Consider the following 19,941-nt stretch of genomic DNA (forward strand, 5'->3'; position numbering starts at 1 on the left):
TAACAAAAATATCGAATATTTCTGACACTAGAACGCCTAAATTTACAGTTTTTTTCACACCCCTAGTTACTGGATCATCAAACCTTACACACATAAACAGGAAATAACATATTGCTTTTGATATAGTCCTGTTCCCAGGGGGGGTACAGCGGCCTCCTTAATTCAGATAGAATTACCCAAGCTTTTTTATCTATTTTGACCCGTAGAACACGAATTTTTTGGGTAACAGTTGATCCGGATGTCGATAAGATAGTTATAAACAAAGAACTTGAGGAATTACGTAACAGAGATTTTTCGCAAAACAAATCATTTTTTTTTTTGTATTTTTTGGGTGATTCTAAGCAAAAAATGTTCTTACAAGTTTTTTCATAGGATGCATAGTTTTCGAGATAAACGCCGTTGAACTTTCAAAAAATCGAAAAAGTGAATTTTTGAACCCGAATAACTTTTGATTAAAAAATAAAATTGCCATTCCGCTTACTACATTTGAAAGTTCAAGTCAAATTTTATCGGTTTTGATTATTTGCATTGCTAAAAATTAATTTTTTTATTGTTAAACAAAGATATAAACACATAGTGTTTCCCGTGCCTAATGCATGCGTTTTACTGTACGTTATCTACGTAGAAATTGTCTGTATGCGCCCCTACTCGTTAGATTCCAAATAAGAAATGCATTGAAAACATCATTCAAGCATTATTAGTGCAGTCAATGAGAGCAAGAACAGGTTATTACCTCCGAATTCTATCCTACTGCATGGATTTTAATGAAATTTTAGGAATAGCCTGAAAATATCTCCTTATTTAAAAGTCTACCCTATGCCGATGTGTGCTTTTGTCTTGGGGTTGGAAAATTTTTTGGTTAAACAACTACGGAAGTTGCTAGAGAACCCTATTCTAAGCAAAAACTCTTATATAATTTTTTTTCGGAAACTCAATACTTTTTGAGTTATTCTTGGTTGAAAATTGGCCATTTTCATTGAAATATAACACCTTTTCAAACGGCTTTTGGCGAATACCTTAAAAACAATACATCTAACTAAAAAAATTATTTAAAACATTTTTGTAGCTCATAAAAAAAAAGCTTTGTTCCTTCTTCAATCTTCTAGTTATAACACAAAAAGAGATATGGCAGGTAGAAAGAGTTTTTTTTTGTGCATGCTCAAAGCAGTGTATTCAACTTGAAATAAACAACAGTCCAAGAAATAAGATGGCCAGACGATGAAAATATAAAAAAATAAGTAAATCCACCATCTTCTTCAGCGGCAACAAAAACGGAAGACATGAATTTGGAACGGGCTTTGTGATTAGAGACGGTCTAGTATAGAATATGCTAATTTTTTAACCTATAAACGAAAGGATATGCTACATCAGAATGAAGGGAGAACTATACAACATTTCTATCATCTCAGCTCATGCACCAACGGAAGAGAAGGATGAAGATATCAAGGATGACTTCTACGACGCCCTAGAAAGAGTGATAGATACGATGCCCAAACAAGATATGCGCATACTCTGCGGAGATTTTAATGCTAAAATAGGCAAAGAGTCTAGCCTACACCCCACAATCGGTAAACATAGCCTCCACAATATATCCAACGATAATGGCTTAAGACTCACAGAAACTGCAGCAGCTAATAACATGTTAATAAAGTCAACAATGTTTCCGCATAAAGACATTCATAAGCAAACCTGGATCTCAAACGACCATATTACGCGAAACCAAATTGACCACATCATTGTAGATGCCCGACATGGGAGCAATATCATAGACGTAAAAAGCCTCAGAGGAATAGACGGAGACACAGATCATTACTTAGTCAGAACAAAAGTCAAATCCAGAATATCTAGCCACAAATACAACAAAACAACAATGAACCCACAATGGAACATGGACGAAATGCAGAATACAGAGAAACATCAAAAATATATAGAAAAACTTGAACAAACCTTGAACTCTGAAATAGTTTACAATGATATAGAAGAGCTGTGGGAAACAACTGCCGAAATAATAACCAAGACTGCCGACAAGATCTTTGGAAGGAGTAGGCAGAAGAGGGCAAAAACATGGTATGACGAGGAATGTCGGAAACAGCTGGAAAAAAGACAAATCGTAAGGAAGACATGGATACAACTACAAACAGACAAAAGTAAAAAGGAACACTACGACTGCCGAAGAGAAACAAGAAAAATGATATGCACAAAGAAAAGAAACTATGAACAACAAAAATATGAAGCTATGGATAGGGATCGACCCAAACCAGGCTCCAGAGAATACTATAAAGCAATTTCCACTGAGAAAAGAGGACGTAGAACCAATTCTATCCATACACTGAGAGACAATCAAGGTCATATGATAATGGACGATAAAGAACTAACAGAAGAATGGAAATAGTATTTCAGGGACCTTCTCAACATCATACAGGAAGAACAGCACAAAGAAGAGATCTATATCACAGCGGACATTCCGGTCGAAAATTCCTCTTTTGAAGAAACCCAAAAGGCGTTAAATAAGCTGAAAAATCACAAAGCGCCGGGTACGGACGAGATACCAGCAGAACTTCTGAAATATGGTGGAGACGCACTACATCGCCAAATCCACAACTTAATAACTCGAATATGGTTAGAAGAAAGGATACCAGCAAGATGGGAGGAAAACATCATAGTGCCCATCTACAAAAAAGGGGATAAAACAAAATGCACGAATTATAGAGGAATTTCACTTCTAAACACGGCATATGAAATCCTCTCAAACATCATTCTTAGTAGACTAACCCCTTATGCTGAAAATGTCCTAGGAGAATATCAAGCCGGTTTTAGGGAAAACAGATCCACAATAGATCAACTATTCACGCTGAGACAGCTTCTAGAAAAGTGATGGGAGTATAACAGACCCATACACAATCTCTTTATAGACTTTCGACAAGCATATGATAGCGTAGAAAGAAGCCAAGTATGGAATGCCATGGCGGAGTTCTCAATACCAAAGAAACTCATGCGGATGACTAAAGTATGTATGGAGGGTGGAATATTAAAAGTACGTGTAAATAATAAACTGTCTGACAGCTTTGAAATCAACAGTGGATTCAGATAGGGTGATGCGTTATCTCCACTACTTTTTAACCTTGTATAAGAGAAAGCCATGAGGTCGGCCGAAATAAGGACAGAACTGCTATCGGTTCAAGGTCCCAAGTTATTACTAGTTTACACAGATGACATTGATCTCGTTGGAGAGTCCATCCTATCCACAAAAGCCATTTTCAACAAGGTGGAAGGAGCAACAAGCAAAGTAGGGCTGAGGATTAATGAAGAGAAGACGAAATATATGTGTATAAATATAACGACACGAAGAGACAGGATAGGACAAAATGTGACGGTCAACACCTTCAATTTCGAACGGTACAACGTTTTAAGTATCTGAGGGTCGTAATCACAGGTGACAATGATGTTACTGAAGAAATAAAAGACAGAATCCAATCAGCAAATCGCTGTCTATTCGCACTGGATAAGCTTATAAAATCCTACAAGATCAAAATTTATAAATCCATCGTCAGACCAGTACTAACATATGGATGCGAAACGTGGACCATGACCAAATCAAACGAAGAAAAGCTCAGACGTTTTGAACGAAAAATACTTAGAAAAATTTTCGGACCTCACCACGACATTAACACAAACCAGTATAGGATCAGAACCAACATCGTATTAAAAGCACTTTACAATGACACCGATATTGTCCAAGAAATTAAATCACAGCGACTAAGATGGGCAGGCCACGTGCACAGACTTCATAACGAAAGACTTGTAAAACTGGTATGGGAGGAGATTCCTACAGGCAAAAGACCACTTGGACGTCCCAGAATGCGATGGAGAGATAACATCCAAGCAGATCTCCGGAAAATGAATATTCCATTTGACCCTAGGTTGATGGAAGACCGAAGAAATTGGAAGAAAGTTGTACAGTCAGCCAGTATCCACCTAGGGTTGTAGCGCTACGTGATGATGATGATGACTTTTGCTTTCGGACCCTTCAACATCCATATTCTTGAATTCAAATATATGTCAAAACGACAGTCTGTATCGACAAGTAGTGAAATTATATGAACGGCACACGCTGAGAATTGATGCGGTGGGAAGGTATCCTATATCCATTGGTGAGATATTGTCTGTGAGAGGGTGTGTTAGTATTAGAGGGTTAAAGATATTTTAAGTTATTATTTTACTAATAAATGTGTCGAAAGATAACTTCACTAGTTTCATTTTGGGTCTTATTAAAATTCGCCAGTAAAGCAGTATCAGACTTGTTCTGTAGATTATTTTGTACAATCAAATGAAACAATGATAACCTTAAAACTTCATAGAAAATAAATAGAAAATTATTAGTAATAATGCAACTTACCTTCAATTTTCCAGTCAACGTTCTCTAATCTTTCCCTTGCGGAGTTACTACTGGTTGTAGACCTCACAGATCCATATCCATAGTCTTCAGGTACTTCTGCATTTAATAAAACCTCATCTATAGCCGATATACTGCTTAAATCGCTAATATTTCTCTTATGGAAGCCTGGGAACCCTTGTGATTTCATCTGAAGTTTAAGTTCTTCACAGTATTGCTCTAAGGTGTGATACTCATTCAATAGTCTTTGATACGCTTCTCTATCAGAATCAGCTTCGTTCATGATAATCAATTTCTCTTCTTCTAATCGCACCTTTAGGTTTTCTTCGGCACCCTTTTCACTCACACGAACAATCTCGTTCATATTTTCCAGTTCTTCTCTTAGTTTTGCTGTCTCTTGTGCCAAAACTAGTCGCTCATCTTCGATTTCTTGCCTAATTCGATCTTGTTCGTTAATCAAGTCAACTTTCTCATCTCTTTCGGCCTTTACATCTGACTCTAATTTGTCTATTTTCTTGTTCTTTTCTATTATTAGATTATTTAGAACCTTTATATCTAATTCCATTGCTTTAAAAGTTTGTAGTTTTGATCTAAAAAAATAGGTTTATTGTTTACTAAAATATTTAACATAATCTCATGTAACAATTTAGACGGGGATAAAGGGAAAAATACAAAGAAAAACAGAAAACACAATGTGTTAAACAGGATAAACACAGGTAGCGATGACAGAATGCTAAGATATGGAATAAGAATTAACAGCAAGACAGAAAGGAGAAAACTTATAAACGCCACATAGAAAACAATAAATATAGGCGAACTAAAACAGAAAAATCGAATACGAACACAAACTGACAGAACGTATTAAACTACTAGACATAGATTCAAACATTGAAATCCTAAATAAAAATTTAACGAATACTATGATATCAGACAAGATTTAATAAAAAAGAGATAACAACTTGTGCAAGACCAAACACTTAAGAAGAAAATAATTAAGAAAAGGTCTAGGGAAGTCATATGGAAGTACCTACACCTAACACATTTAAATGAAATGCTACAAGAAAAGAAAGGAAAAACTTGCAGAAGAAATCTAATTACAAAACTAATTAATGCTGAAAACGAGAAAATTATAGAAATTCAAAAAATAATCATCATGATAGGAAACTACTACGTTTATATTTCACAATATCGAAAATTAGTTATAATGAATATTATCGATTAGTTCTATTATATTAGTTATCGATTAGTTATAAGGAACTCTAATCACAAGCTAAATAAATAGATCTGTCAATAAACACAAAAAAGACTGAAATCTTCGTATAAAACCGATCGAAGAGAGCAACAAGACCTGACAGTGTTGACAACTTCGAAAAACTAGATAGCTACACACACCCAAACTTATATGGGATAACCATGTATTTCAAAACAATATTTATTTCTTTTGAAAAAACTTGTTATTGTTGCGAAGAATAAAGGTTTTTATTGAAAATAAACAAATCTGATTGACCTCTACATACCATTAGAGTGACTAGAGATATCATTGAAGCAGAAGGTATCCCTTATTTGGAGTTCCCTGCTTGCTCACCCTAGCTTAACCCTAGAGAGTATTTGTGGGATATGCTTAATAGACTAAGACCCGCTATAGGTGAAATTTCTTAATCATTTTAGGCACGATGGGACCCTATAACTTAAATAGTAGAACCTAAAAGAGAACGTTTGAACACTGTGCCGTCACTTTTCAGTGGCACATGCGTCGACAGTGGCGCATCAAACTTTCCACTTATGGACGGGATAAATAAATTAAAAGTTACCCTCCTTTACTAACAGAATTAATTTTTTTTTATTTTTTTAAGTTCTATGTGATTAACACATAGGATTCAGCGTAATTTTAACCCACCACCCCCTTCCCCCTGCACCACCATCAAAAACTTTATTTTTAGTTTTTATTTTTTTTTGTGGGATGCAATCAATTTTAAAATTTCAAAAAATTCAAACGCATAGCTGAGGCTTTAATAAAACATGCCTATTTTTTATAGACCCATAGGTAGAGGGTACATAACCTCAAAAAATTAAAAGAAATTCTTTTTTTCAAAAAAGCGTATAACTTTTTTTGAGGAATAGCTGCAGGTCTAATTTTTTCTTAATCTTGTGTGTTTTATTAAACATATATTTTTAATTTCTTTCAGACTTTTCCGTAAGGCTCCCCACATTCAAAAATCCGAAAAACTGTTTTTTGGGGGGTTTTGGAGGATTTTCCCTATTTTATAGACTTCATAATACATTAAATCAATTTTGTTTTTATAGGTTATATGCAACTTGAAGTAACTGAGTCCTTTAGAATATTTAAAAATCAGAAAAACACGTTCAAACCCCCAAAACCCCCTTAAAAAACAGTTTTTTGGATTTTTGCAGGTGACCAGCGTTACAAAAAAATCTGAAAAAAATTGGAAATATAGTGTTTGATAAAATACACAAGACTAAGAAAAAATTCGATCTGCAGCTATCCCCAAAAAAAAGTTATGTACTTTTTTCCAAAAAAAAAAAAATTTTTTTTAATTTTTTGAGGTTATGTACACTCAACCTACAGGTCTATAAAAAATAGACGTGTTTTATAGAAGCCCTAACTATGTGTGTGAATTTTTTGAAATTTTAAAATTGATTGCATCCCACCAAAAAAAAATAAAATCGAAAAATAAAGTTTTTGATGGTGGGGGCAGGGAGAAGGGGGTGGTGGGTTAAAATTACGATGAATTTTATGTCTTAATGACATAGAACTTAAAAAAATGAAAAAAAAATTGAATTCTGGTAATGAGGGAGGGTATTTTTTAATTTATGTATCCCGTCCATTAGTGGAAAGTTTGATGCGCCACTGTAGACGCATGTGCCACTGAAAAGTGACGGCACAGTGCTCAAACGTTTTCTTTTAGGTTCTACTATTTAAGTTATAGGGTCCCGTCGTGCCTAAAATGATTAAGAAATTTCACCTATAGCGGCTCTTAGTCTATAAAAGAAAAATTAAAACCCTCCGGGAAAATCCAAAAAAACACCGCAGGGCTAGTACTACAAGCTGCTCTTGAAGAATGGATCAACCTACCACAACAAAATGTTAATAATTTGATTAGGAGCCTTGCCTACGCAAACTGAAGCTTGCATAAGGACTAAAGGTGATAACACTGACCACCAAAAAAAAAACAAAAGAAAAATAAAAACAATTAAAACATTATTCGTTTTACATTGAAATTTTTTATGCTATTGACTTTAAAACAACCAGTTTAAATTTGTTTTTTAAATACCATATTGTTTTATTTAATTATTATGTATTTGTTATTAAATTGCTTTAAAATAAATATTGTTTGACTTTGTGTATTCGTTTTTTAAATCCGCACGAAATAATAAGAACTATCACATGATTCCATATAAGTTTCGTTTTTATAACCGGCAAAATAGCGCAAACGATGGAAAATGTAATAATTTGTCAGATAAAAAGAAATGAAACGAGTCGAGCTAGGAAATTTAGCGATATTAAACAATAAATTTACATTATATTGATTGTTTTCCACCTTTACACGTATCAGAGGAGTATGTCAACTAAAACTGTCACTGTGACAGTGGTAGTTGCCAAACTCGTACCATACGTCTAAAGGTGGGAGACAATCAATATAATGTAAATATATAAGTTAATATCGCTAAATTTCCCAGCTCGACTAGTTTCATTTCTTTTTATCTCACAACTTAATACGTTTTCCATCTTTTGTATTATTTTGTCGGTTATTAGCGCGCCCATCACTGTATATTTAGAAGTCAAAATTACAAAAGACAACATTAATGATGCAGAGCTTACAGAAAAATCATCCTAGCCAATAGGGCATACTTTGCTATGAACCAGATATTTAAATCACGAGATGTAAGTACATCGAATGACTATGATAAGACCAACAGTGATCGGTAAGTCTAAACTTGGATATTGACTCAAAAATCTACAAAAATCATGAACATCTTATAAAGAAAGTTACTGAGGTAAATACTAGACCCTATAAATGGGTATTGTTCTGAAGCTATCAATTATATTATCCTATAAATGGGAAAAATATATGGCGAAAAAAGTGGCATAAGTACCAGGAAGTTAGCCGAAGAATCTAAAATAAGCAAGACAGCATTGCTACAAAATAAAGAAAAGGTCATAAATTTGTAGTAATGCCAAATAAAAAAGAAAATTTCCTAAAACCGAGGGATGTGCTGTAGATCAAGCTGTGTTCAATGGGTTTTGAAGGCTCAAAACATAAACTTACCAATATCTTAGGCCTATAATTCAAGCCAAAGTCTAAAGCTATAAGTCTAAAACTTGGATAGCGACTCAAAAATCTGTAAACCGCATGGGCATATTTGAAAGAAACGTACTGAGATAAGTACTAGGTCCTATAAATGGGAGCAACACATGGCGAATCAGATACAATAATTCTGAAATACATATCGTCGCTGATTTGCAAAAAATGGCAAAGTAACATTTTTATATTTTTACTAAGTGAAACTTAGCTCCTTTTTATACAATCAGTTTAAAAATATATTACTTAGCACCAAAAAATTATAAGACTATCTCAACAACAATAAGTAAAACACTTGACCCCTTTTTGCAGAATAGGTAGAACCTTCGTACCTGCAATTTTTACACATAAACAATTCTTTTATTTACCTCTTTCGAATAAAATATCACTTAACACCTTTTTGTAAATTAGCGACGATATTATATAGGTACAAAGCACCAGCTCCACATCGGTTTCAATGGGCAGGTCATGTATCTAGAATCGAAAAAAAAATACTTCCAAAAAACTGCTGAACTCAAGAATTCAGGGGAAAAGATCTATTGAGAGATCAAAAAAGTAATGGGAAGATGATCAGGATGCAAGAAATCTACTTGTCAGTTGGTCGTAGAGGAGAATGGCTACACTACAGACCGAAATGAATGGAAAGGATTGCTGAGGAAGGCTAGGAACTGAAATGGGCTGTAGTTCCATAGAATGGGTAGATGGGTTATAGTATACTGTATTTGTATAAAATACACCAAAGAGCTGTAAGTACAAAAATAGTTGGTGACAAAACAACAAAGCCTTCCAATTACTGAAACCAGGAACTGATGATTATAATGAAGATATTCTTATAAATAAAAATAGGAATCAATTTATTGGACAATTCCAAAATAAAAAAAAAAATAACTGTCTCATCGTTAATGAGAATTTCTAGTAAAATACCCAGACCAAGTAAACTAGTAATTTATATAAAAATACTTACTTAAGATCGTGTACATCGTTCTGATAGCCTTTTAATTCAGAATTAGTCTTATTAAGTTCGTCAATCTTCTGTTGTAAGCTAATAATCTTATTTTCGAGTCCCTTGTTAAGTGACTTAACGTGTTCGATAGACCTAGCTTCGATGCGAAGTTTCTTATATTGCCTTCTAGCCAAGTATCTTCGAATTGCTGACTGGCAGATAATGATTTTTCTGATTCTTTTCTTGTATTCTCTACGTGCCAACCATCCACGGACATGTTTTTGAATAATAAGAGCCTAAAAAGTTTTTAATTTTTGGTGAAAGAAATACGATACAAACATCAAATAAACATTCAAAATATATGAAACTGTTTTATTTAAAAAAATATATCATTCCATTTCTATTGGCATATCTACATTGTCCTCAAGGATGCACCTATCTCAGAATACAAGAAACATACAATCAGATAGCCAGAACAATTAACAAAAAACCCAGAGATCAACGACATACCAACAGAGACTCTTAAACAATGTATAGATATAAAGATATTGGTGTAGATGTAATACTGGATATTAAGTGCAATATGATATGGATAAAGGTGAATGGCCTGATAAGTGCTGCGAATCAACCTTTATCCCTATCCAGAAAAAGGATGACTAAACTTACGCATCCATTATAGAAGCATTTCCCTTTTTCCTCAAGCAGGCAAAATCCTGCTACATATAATCAAGCAACGCCTAAAGAACTTTCTAATCCCAGGGATAGCCGAAGAACAATGCGGATTCGTACTACGAAAAAGAACGTGTGAGCAGATATTAAACACAGCACAGATAATAGAAAAAGCAGGGAACACAACATACCAGTACTGCTGTTTTCTAGATTACATAAATGTTTTTGATTCAGTAAAAACGGGGTCCTCTCTGGAGTGCAGTCGAAAATATGGGAGCACTTAACCACCTAGTTAAACTAATAATAAATCTGTTTGATAAAAACTTCGCCAAAGTTAAAGTAAATGGAATATATTCAAATACGTTCAAAACAAATACAGGAACTAGACAGGGCTGCATAGTATCACCATTATTACACAACATATTTTCTGAACATATATTGAGAAAATTAATCAACCAATAGGTTTGAGGAGTCACTGTGGGAGGCATTGACAACCTGCGATACGCAGATGAAACATTTAAACTAGCAACAAATTAAATCGAAATAGTTACCATTACCGAATGGCTAAGCCGGATAAGCAAAGAATTTGGATTTCAGATCAACACCAGAAATACAAAAATAATGGTAGTAAATAGGACAAATAATAATAGTGAGATCAGAACCTTCAATGTGTGGGTCTGCAGAAGAATAGTACGCCTGTCCTGGTGTCCTGGTCAGAACACAGTCAATTCTGAAAGAGCTTTATATAAAAGACAAGCTATTAAAAAAGTAAACCAATCGTATCTAAATTACTTCTGCCACATAGCCAGAAGAACAGGGACTATGGAACTATTTTTAGTAGAACGAAAAGTGGATGGCCGAAGACCATGAGAAAGATCTCCAACAAGATGTTCAGGCGAAATGAAGACTCTGGTCCGTACATCTGGCGCAGGATCGTAACCAATGGAGACAGCAATCTAACGATATTTAGAGTATCACCACACCTTGACAAGGGCTTAAGGAATGAGGACGAGGATCCACGTCGTTCATTTCATTTGTCATATTAGTAGTGTCACATGCATATTATTACCATTTTTATAGCACTATTGACTTAAATATTGTTAAATTATATGAAACATATTTCCAATACTTACTGCTGCATTGTACTTGAGTTGAAGAAACCTTAGTCTTGCCATATAGCCTCGCACGTGCGTTTGAATACCCAAAATACAACGCCGTAATCGTTGATACTGAACTCTTTTGACCCAACCTCTGACAGACTTCTGAATTTTTATAGCAGCTCGGTTTCTTCGAATGTCTTGAGCCAATCTAAAATATTAAATACTCTGTTACTACATATGCTATAAGATAAATGACTACACATAAGCAGAAATAAACTAGATATCGGGAAAGGTGTCAGACAAGGTGATATCATCTCACCAAAAATTTTTCCGAAAACCCTGTAACATTCTTTTAAGATACTTGACTGATATCTCGTACGAAATACTTCGGATGAAGGGAGATTGATTCATTTAAGCTTCGCTCATGATGTTGTAATATCAGATTATAATTTGAATTTAAGCTAAAAAACTGTAAACATAATATCAAATGGCAGGTTTGCCAATGAAGTTCGGTGAAATTTAAGCTGGCTGGTTTGCATTAAAAATTTGACACTTATGAAAAACTGCAAAATATGAAATGTAAATTTTAATATATTATAGATAATCAGCTAGTCTATATTCTACATTAAGTCTTAGTCTTAACATTGGAATAAAAGAAGTGGCCTACTCTGAACGCATTGCAAATTATTATCTTACTTAATAATTACTATCAAAGTGAAATACAAAAACACAAATAAAATACAAAATACTCAAAACTCTCACCTCCTTGCTAGCATTCCTCTACCATATCTTTGAATATTAAGCGCCGTTCTCCTTATCCTTAAATATCTTTTCCTATATATAAACATCCTTACTGTCTTCTGCATCATGATACAACATGCTCTAAGTTTATCAGATCGTAGTTTCTCCATATACGCAACTTGTCCAGCTCGGAAGAAAATTTTGGTTTTACCAAACTGATACGTGGAAGAATCCTTAATACATTTCGCCAATATATTTTTCGTTGTCTGTTGAATGTCTGTTTTAATAATATCTTTACTCTTGCACAGGACTCGATACCTGTAGAAGAAATCAACGTAGGACCACCTGCTTGGGAAGCCTGCAGAAGAGAGTCGTATCGTCTCTAGAACACCGCAAGCTCGAAGTTGTTGTACTGCTCTTTTTGGTTCGTACTCGAAGGCTGTCTTGGAATCGTTTGGTTTTATGCATCTTACGTAATGTGGAGTAGTAGCGTTTAAAGTTGCCATAAGTTTATTAAGGGAATCTCTAAACTAAAAAAAAAAGAATTATAAAATTCACGAAGGACAAAAATCTGTTGATACCTCTGTATCAACAGATTTGTAATCTGTATACACTCACAGCAACTGATGAAAGTATGGGATCCCGAAATGACGTTATAACTCTGTGTTTATTACCAATTCAAATACGGGAGATTAAACAATTGTATTCCCACGCCATATACTGGCTTTAATACATCAAAAGAGCAAACTTTGGCTGGACCATGTAAACTTTTACACATTTCGTTTAGCGCAAAGGACAGAAAATAATATTATTCAATTGTTTTAGAAATTAAGTTGTTTGTGTTATAAATAATGGAATAAAAAGGGCTAAACCACTGGCTAATTAAGCTAGTACACGATATTGACAAATAATGTAACAAAAATAAGAGTAGGACATTTGACAACAGAAGACATAGTTATAAACACAGGAATCCACCAAGGCGATTCACTGAGCCCCTTCATATTTAATTTAATAATGGACAAAGTAATAGAAAAGCTTCCCAGAACAGCTGGATTTAAGATGGGTAACACATTCTTTAGAGTCATTTGCTACGCTGACGATGCTGTCCTTATCGCCGATTCCGAAGACAATCTCCAAAGACTACTACAAATACTACGAAGGCATTTAATACTAAAGCTAAAGAACTAAAATATGCTCATCAACGCCGAGTGCCTAGTAATTTCCAAAGAACCGATAAGATGCAAATTGGAAATTGACTCCAAAACTGTGGAACAGGTGAATCACTTTAAATATCTTGGAGCGGAAATAACAAGCTATGGAAATCTCTCAAAATAGGTCAGAGGACAAAGAGAAATCAGCTAGAATCTCGGGATGCCTGAAAGAAAATCGTATGGTAGAACAAATATCTAAATACTGAAAGCAAAGTAAAAAACGAATAACCCAGTAGATAAAAGACCACAGGGTAGACCACCAAAACGATGGCGAGAATGCTGAACCTCATCGTCCGGGGAAGACTTGATGGCAATAAACAGGCAGTAGCCTACTTGGATGACCGATCTTGCTAAAAAGAAGAAGAAGAAGAAGGATTGTTTTCATTCATGGTCATCTTAGTAGTTGGTAGCTTTGTACGCTAACCGCTTAAATTGGAAATAGGAGATATTCGTTGGTTTCTCGTGATTCGTTGATTTTGTTTTCAGCCCCAGTGTCTGATGCAGGCATGGGAGCCCGAAATAACATAACGCTGTGTTTATTACCAATTGAAGGGGTGGCTGCAATAACCAGGTAGCTCCAAATTTTAAAATTTGTGGGAAATCGAAAAAAAAACCTCCTAAAAATTCAAAGGAGGATTCTCCAGGAGCTGCCCGGTTCTTGCTACAAACCTAAAGCTCCAAATATCGTTGCCAATTATGTGACGATATTAAGAGATACCCGTTTGTTGCAGGGAATAATCGGCCAATTTTTGTTAAGAGTAAGTGGAGCTGCCTGGTTATTGCAGCCACTCCTTCAATTCAAACGCGAGACAAGTCTTCTTTATAAAGACTAAATACCAGTTACCTATATAAGGGGGGTAGGGAAAGTCTGATATATTTTGTGCTGTGTAGAAAAAGTCAGCTAAAAGAGATTACCAACTGAAAATGATAAAGGGTTAGTGTATAGCTAATCAACAGTGACCGAATAGTGGATATGGAGATAAAGGTGAAGCTAAAAGGAAGCAAATAGGACATTGTAAGGTAAAGGGGGGGTGGAAGATAAAGGATTTCGCAAGAGTGTTCAAGAGTAGAGTTCTGGAACAGCTTGTACTCCAGGATCACAGGAATATTTTCACAATTTATTACTAACGAGCTAATTTTTCGTGAGTAGCTTTATTTTTTCTTTAAGGTTTTTCCTTACTAGTACATTCTTTCACTATTTTTGCTGTAAATTTTAAAGAACCGCTTGGATTGACATGAAATTTGGCACACGAATAGCTAACATGTCAAAGAAAAAAAGTGATATGGTTCCGATGTGTGCTTTTGCCCTAGGGGTGAATCTCACCCCATCACGAGGGTGAAAAAATTTATGCCCAAAATAAGTCTCGAAATGGATAAACTGACTAATTTAAACAACTTTTGTTCCATAGAGTTTTTTCGCCAAATCAATACTTTTCGAGTTATTTGCAAGTGAATATGTTCATTTTTCAAAAAAATAACCACGTTTTTAGACGGTTTTTCGCAAATAACTCAAAACGTAAGCATTTTGTCGAAAAAAATATTCTTAGCAAAACTATATCCTATAAAAAAGTGAAAAAAGCGGTGTCTATATTATGTCTCTATAGCTAGCAAAAACAGAGTTATAGCTAATGAAAAATAGGTTTATATTCGAAAACTTCCAAATATAATAATTCAATGTGAAATATCCAAATAATGAAGCATTCTTGGGGAAAACACATTACTTTACACACTTACACACAACTTTTTTAAAGTGTTTAAAAAAAGCTTTACTTCTGTTTTTATAAAAAAATTTCTAGCATCAAATATAAGCAAGTTACGCTCAAAATAAAGTTAGTCCCTTTTGTTTTGGCAAAAAAAAATCAGGAAGATCACCCCCCAATTAGCAACTTAAACGAAATTAACCGTTACCGCCTAACAAGTTACTTTACTTATGTTGTGTTTATATGATCTGTAAGTTTTATCGATTCAAAGTGTTTATTTTTGAAAAAATTTGGTTTTAAAATAAAATTTTTAAAAATTTTAATTTTGAAAAAAAATGCTTTTTTTCAAGATAACTTAAAAATTGTTAGAAATACCAAAAATCTTAAACGATAAAAAAAGTTGGCTTTAGTTTTCTGAATATTTTGTATTTTTTGTTTTTCTGTAAGACAAAAATTGGTTAAGAGTCGGTGTTTCCAAATTTGCATACACTCGTGATAAGTGACTCGTTCAAGCCCCTTCAAACTACAGCTCTTTCAAAAATAAGGCTTTGAACCGATTAAACTTACAGATCATATGATCAATACATGCGAGAGTAAAAAACTTGTGAAGTGGTAACAATTAAGTTCATTTGAAATGCTAATTAAGGGGTGATTTTCCCGATTTCTTACCAAAAAAAGGGACCAACTTTATTTTGAGCGTAACTTGTTTACCTTTGACGCTAGAAATTAAAAAAAAAACAAAAATAAGCATTTTTTAAACACTTTAAAAAAGTTAAAATGAGTTTTCCCCAAAAAAGTGCTTCGTTTTTTTTTGTTATGGCACGTTAAATTATTCGATTCGGAATTTGACGAATATGAACCTATTTTTCATTAGCTATAACTCTGCTTCTAATCCGGTCAACTTAGACATCAAAATGCTTGGCAAATAACAAAAATTGCCGGAGAGCCAAATTTTGGTGAAGATCTAGGGTATACCATAACAAATAAAGTTTTAAAAGTCCCCATCGATCCCATGTGTGCGTCAAAAGTTATTTGGGGTCAAAGGTCAAAATTTGAGATTTTTTGGATTTTTTCGAAAACGGTAAGTTTTATCAAAAAAAACCTCAAACCAAAGTTGTAGATCTTAACATTCTCTACAAAAATTGTCCTTAAAATTTTTTCCTAAGAGTTACCATTTCTGAGATATCGCGATTTTAGAAGTTACTTTATACATTATATGCACATATAAGCCACGTATATACATAATGTGGCCCGACAAGTATAAATACCTATTTGTGTCTCTTTTATATTATACTTAGTATATTATACTATTCTGAAAATATTTCTTCAAAAGGTAATCAGTCCCAAACTGAATTTCCTCTATCCACGTGACCTTGAAAAACATTTGGCTATACCATTGTTTAAAAAAGAACAGATTGTCTATTATAGGCAATGGCTACAGTATTGTCCGTAGGTCTGGTTTATAATATTATCTGTTTCTTTCAGTGCTAAAGGTTCAGTTCAAGTGAATATAAGTACTTATTACAAGCGTCTACCATTTAGTACCGTTACCGTTATTTGTACAATTTTATAGTTTTAAAAATGTCTCAGTTTTGCTTTATTTGCAATAAACTTTTACATATTGAATATTGAAGTGAAACAAGCTAAACATGACGCAGATGTCCTTATAATTGAGACAGCAATTGAAAAATTTAAGACAACAAACACAACAATTGTAGTTGGTGAAGATGTTGATTTGTTGGTACTGATTACTGCATGGACTCCAGTAGATAAAGTTATTTATTTTCTGAAACCTGGAAGGGCTTAACAGCGAACAGAGATATATTCTTCGAATAGTTTATCGGCTTATCCCAAATGCCAAAAGTACATTTTATTTTTACATGCGATAAAAATGTACTTTTGTCCGCAATGTACAAAAGGGGCAAAACGTCAGTACTTAAATTATTCGAAAAAAAAAAAGATTTGACTGACTGCTGTAAAGTTTTTACAGAACTTGATTATACACCGCAAACAATAATTACGGAAGGAATTCGCTTTCTTCTTGCGGTTTATGGAGCTCCAAAAAAAATTATTTGTCTTGATAAATACCGATACTTAACTTTTGTAAAAAATACGCGAAACAAGAAACAAGTACAACTATCATGTCTTCCTCCAACATCAGCATCTGCTTTTCAACATTTGTATCGAGTATATATTATCAAGTTCAAACATGGCTAGGCAATGAACTGAATCCAGAAGACTGGGGTTGGAAATTAATAGATAATACTCTGGAACCGATTAAAACCTTACTCCCATCTGCTCCAGAAAAACTCCTTAACACTATTTTTTGCAATTGCAAAAAAGGTTGTAGTGCCAAATGTGGATGTAAAAAAGTCGGGTTGCTGTGTTCTCTAGTGTGTATTAACTGCCAAGGTCAGTCTTGCTCAAATGTCCAGTTTAGTACAACAGAGGAAGACTCCTGTGATTTTAATGAAGAGACCAATGACTCAGTCACATTTGAACAATTTTTGAACATCCAGCAAGAGGAAGAGGAAGAAGATGAAATCGAAGAAGACTTGACTGTTGAAGTAGACTTTCAAGAATATGAATCTGATTAAAATATCTAAAGAAATCAAAACAATAGTTAACCTAATAATCAATAGCAATATCAATAATCAATATCTATAATAAGGTAATATCTAGAACTTGACCGGTATTGTTTCCTTAAATTATCCTAAAATTGTCAAAACAGTTAGTGGAGTAGGCCTACAGGGGAAACCACGGTAAAAAAAAACGCGCAGAGTACACTACCTCACAGGTGGTGTGGAAACGTGTGCATATCATGTATAATGTGACTTTTTGAATCGCGATATCTCAGGAATGGCAACTCTTAGGAAAAAAATAGTAAGGACTATTTTTGTAGAGAATTTTAAGATCTACAACTTTGGTTTAAGATTTTTTTTTGATAAAACTTACCGTTTTCGAAAAAAATCCAAAAAATCTCAAATTTTGACCTTTGACCCCGAATAACTTTTGACGCACACATGGGATCGATGGGGACTTTTTAAACTTTATTTGTTATGGTATACCCTAGCTCTCCACCAAAATTTGGCTCTCCGGCAATTTTTGTTATTTGAAATGTCTATATAGACCGGGTTATTCTACTAGGTATAGTGACCTAATATATACACCATGTTTTTCACTTTTTTTTACGTGCTATATTTTTGATAAGAATTTTTCTTTCGACGAAATACTTACTTTTGACTAATTGAGTTATTTGCGAAAAATCGTCTGAAAGCGTGGTTATTTTGTAGAAAAATTAACATATTTACTCGCAAATAACTCGAAAAGTATTAACTTGGTGAAAAACTTTATAGAACAAAAGTTTCTTAGAATTAGTCATTTTATCCATTTCCGAACTTATTTCGAACATATATTTTTCACCCCCAAAAGGGGGTGAAACTCACCCCTATGGCAAAAGCACACATCGGCACAATATCACTTTTTTTCTTTGACTTGTTAGCTATGTGTTTGCCAAATTTCATGTCAATCCAAGCGGTTGTTTAAAATTTAGAGATTTTGCATATTTTACCTTTAAAGAACGTACTATACAACAATTTCTGTTTGTGGCAGCTAACAAGTGTAGCAGCGATGAAATATGTTGATTTGACGATTCTCAAAAATGTATTACATGGTATTACTATTACTAACTGGTTTTTGTTGTGTTATTTTGTCAATATAATTATCTAATCTCATAATAAAACACTGAAAACTTTTGTTTTCTATGCTTCCACAAAATTTATTATTTACAACTATGTGACTACAGCCGTTTCGGCAGAGTGCCTTTCTCAAGTGATGCCTCTCATCACTTGAGAAAGGCACTCTGCCGAAACAGCTGTAGTCACATAGTTTTTTTTTTTTCTCTGATTTTGGCTTTGGTTTAGAACAAGAACCTTTAGCCACGTAATTGTATAACTTATCACTAAGTCAGGGGAGTAATGTGTAGTATGTGTGTTGAGTAAGTGTCTTGTTACTTTGCAAAGTCGACGTCATTGTCTTTGCAAAGAGACGCTAATTGTTTCCGAACGTCTGCGGTCCCTCCGGTGAAAACACATAGTTGTAAATAATAAATTTTGTGGAAGCATAGAAAACAAAAGTTTTCAGTGTTTTATTGTGAGATAAAATGAACTTCCATCAAGTAACGGTCGAATCCATCAATAATTATCTAAATTAGTAGAAAAAATATTTGTACTACAAAATGCAAGGTTTTATCAAAGAGCCTTTTCAACATTTATCATTAACGAGGTCATGAAAAATGATAACTAACCACCTGATTTTTGTTTTGTTTGGTTAGTTAATCGAAGCTATTATGATGATTCAGCTTAATAGAAATTATTTTTACATCAGGTATTTTTACTACAACTTTTACACGTATGACCAGGATAACATACCATGCAATTTGTAGGACCAGGTGGGTTTTAAATTATATAAATATTAACTAATCAACAGAAAAAAATCAAGTGGTTAGTAATTATTTTTCATGACCTCATTAATGATACATGTTGAAGAGGAGGGACTTTTTGATAAAACCTTGCATTTTGTAGGACAAATATTTTTCGGGCTAATTGAGATAATTATCTTGAGAATTAACAAAAAAACACCCCGTTAGTAATAAATTTTTGAGAATCGTCAAATCAACATATTTCACCCCTGCTGCCCTGTTAGCTACCACAAACAAAAATTGTTGTATATAATGAACAAAACTTTGCAATTTCTCATAAAAAGTTGGTACAGTAATTTCTTAGAAATAGGCGTATATTGTGTAAAAGAAATCATCGAAAAACAATCAACGGTTTAGAAAAAATAGATGTAAATTTATGGTA

The 19,941-nt window shown here is 33.8% G+C and overlaps 1 protein-coding gene across 3 annotated transcripts in view; it reads right to left on the reverse strand.

Moving 5' to 3' along the window:
• The window catches only part of LOC126890058 (unconventional myosin-Va), a 223,822-nt gene that overhangs the window by 67,428 nt on the left and 136,453 nt on the right, over positions 1-19,941 (reverse strand). For all 3 annotated transcript variants that reach the window (XM_050658884.1, XM_050658885.1, XM_050658883.1), the window contains exons 8-11: positions 12,190-12,698; positions 11,461-11,635; positions 9,680-9,954; positions 4,397-4,983 (exon numbers count right to left, since the gene is read on the reverse strand). In XM_050658884.1, coding sequence (XP_050514841.1) covers positions 4,397-4,983; positions 9,680-9,954; positions 11,461-11,635; positions 12,190-12,698 — 1,546 coding nt within the window. The remainder of the gene's footprint in view (positions 1-4,396; positions 4,984-9,679; positions 9,955-11,460; positions 11,636-12,189; positions 12,699-19,941) is intronic.

The sequence above is a fragment of the Diabrotica virgifera genome, chromosome 8 (assembly GCF_917563875.1).
Source record: "Diabrotica virgifera virgifera chromosome 8, PGI_DIABVI_V3a".
Classification (NCBI taxonomy): Eukaryota; Metazoa; Arthropoda; class Insecta; order Coleoptera; family Chrysomelidae; genus Diabrotica; species Diabrotica virgifera.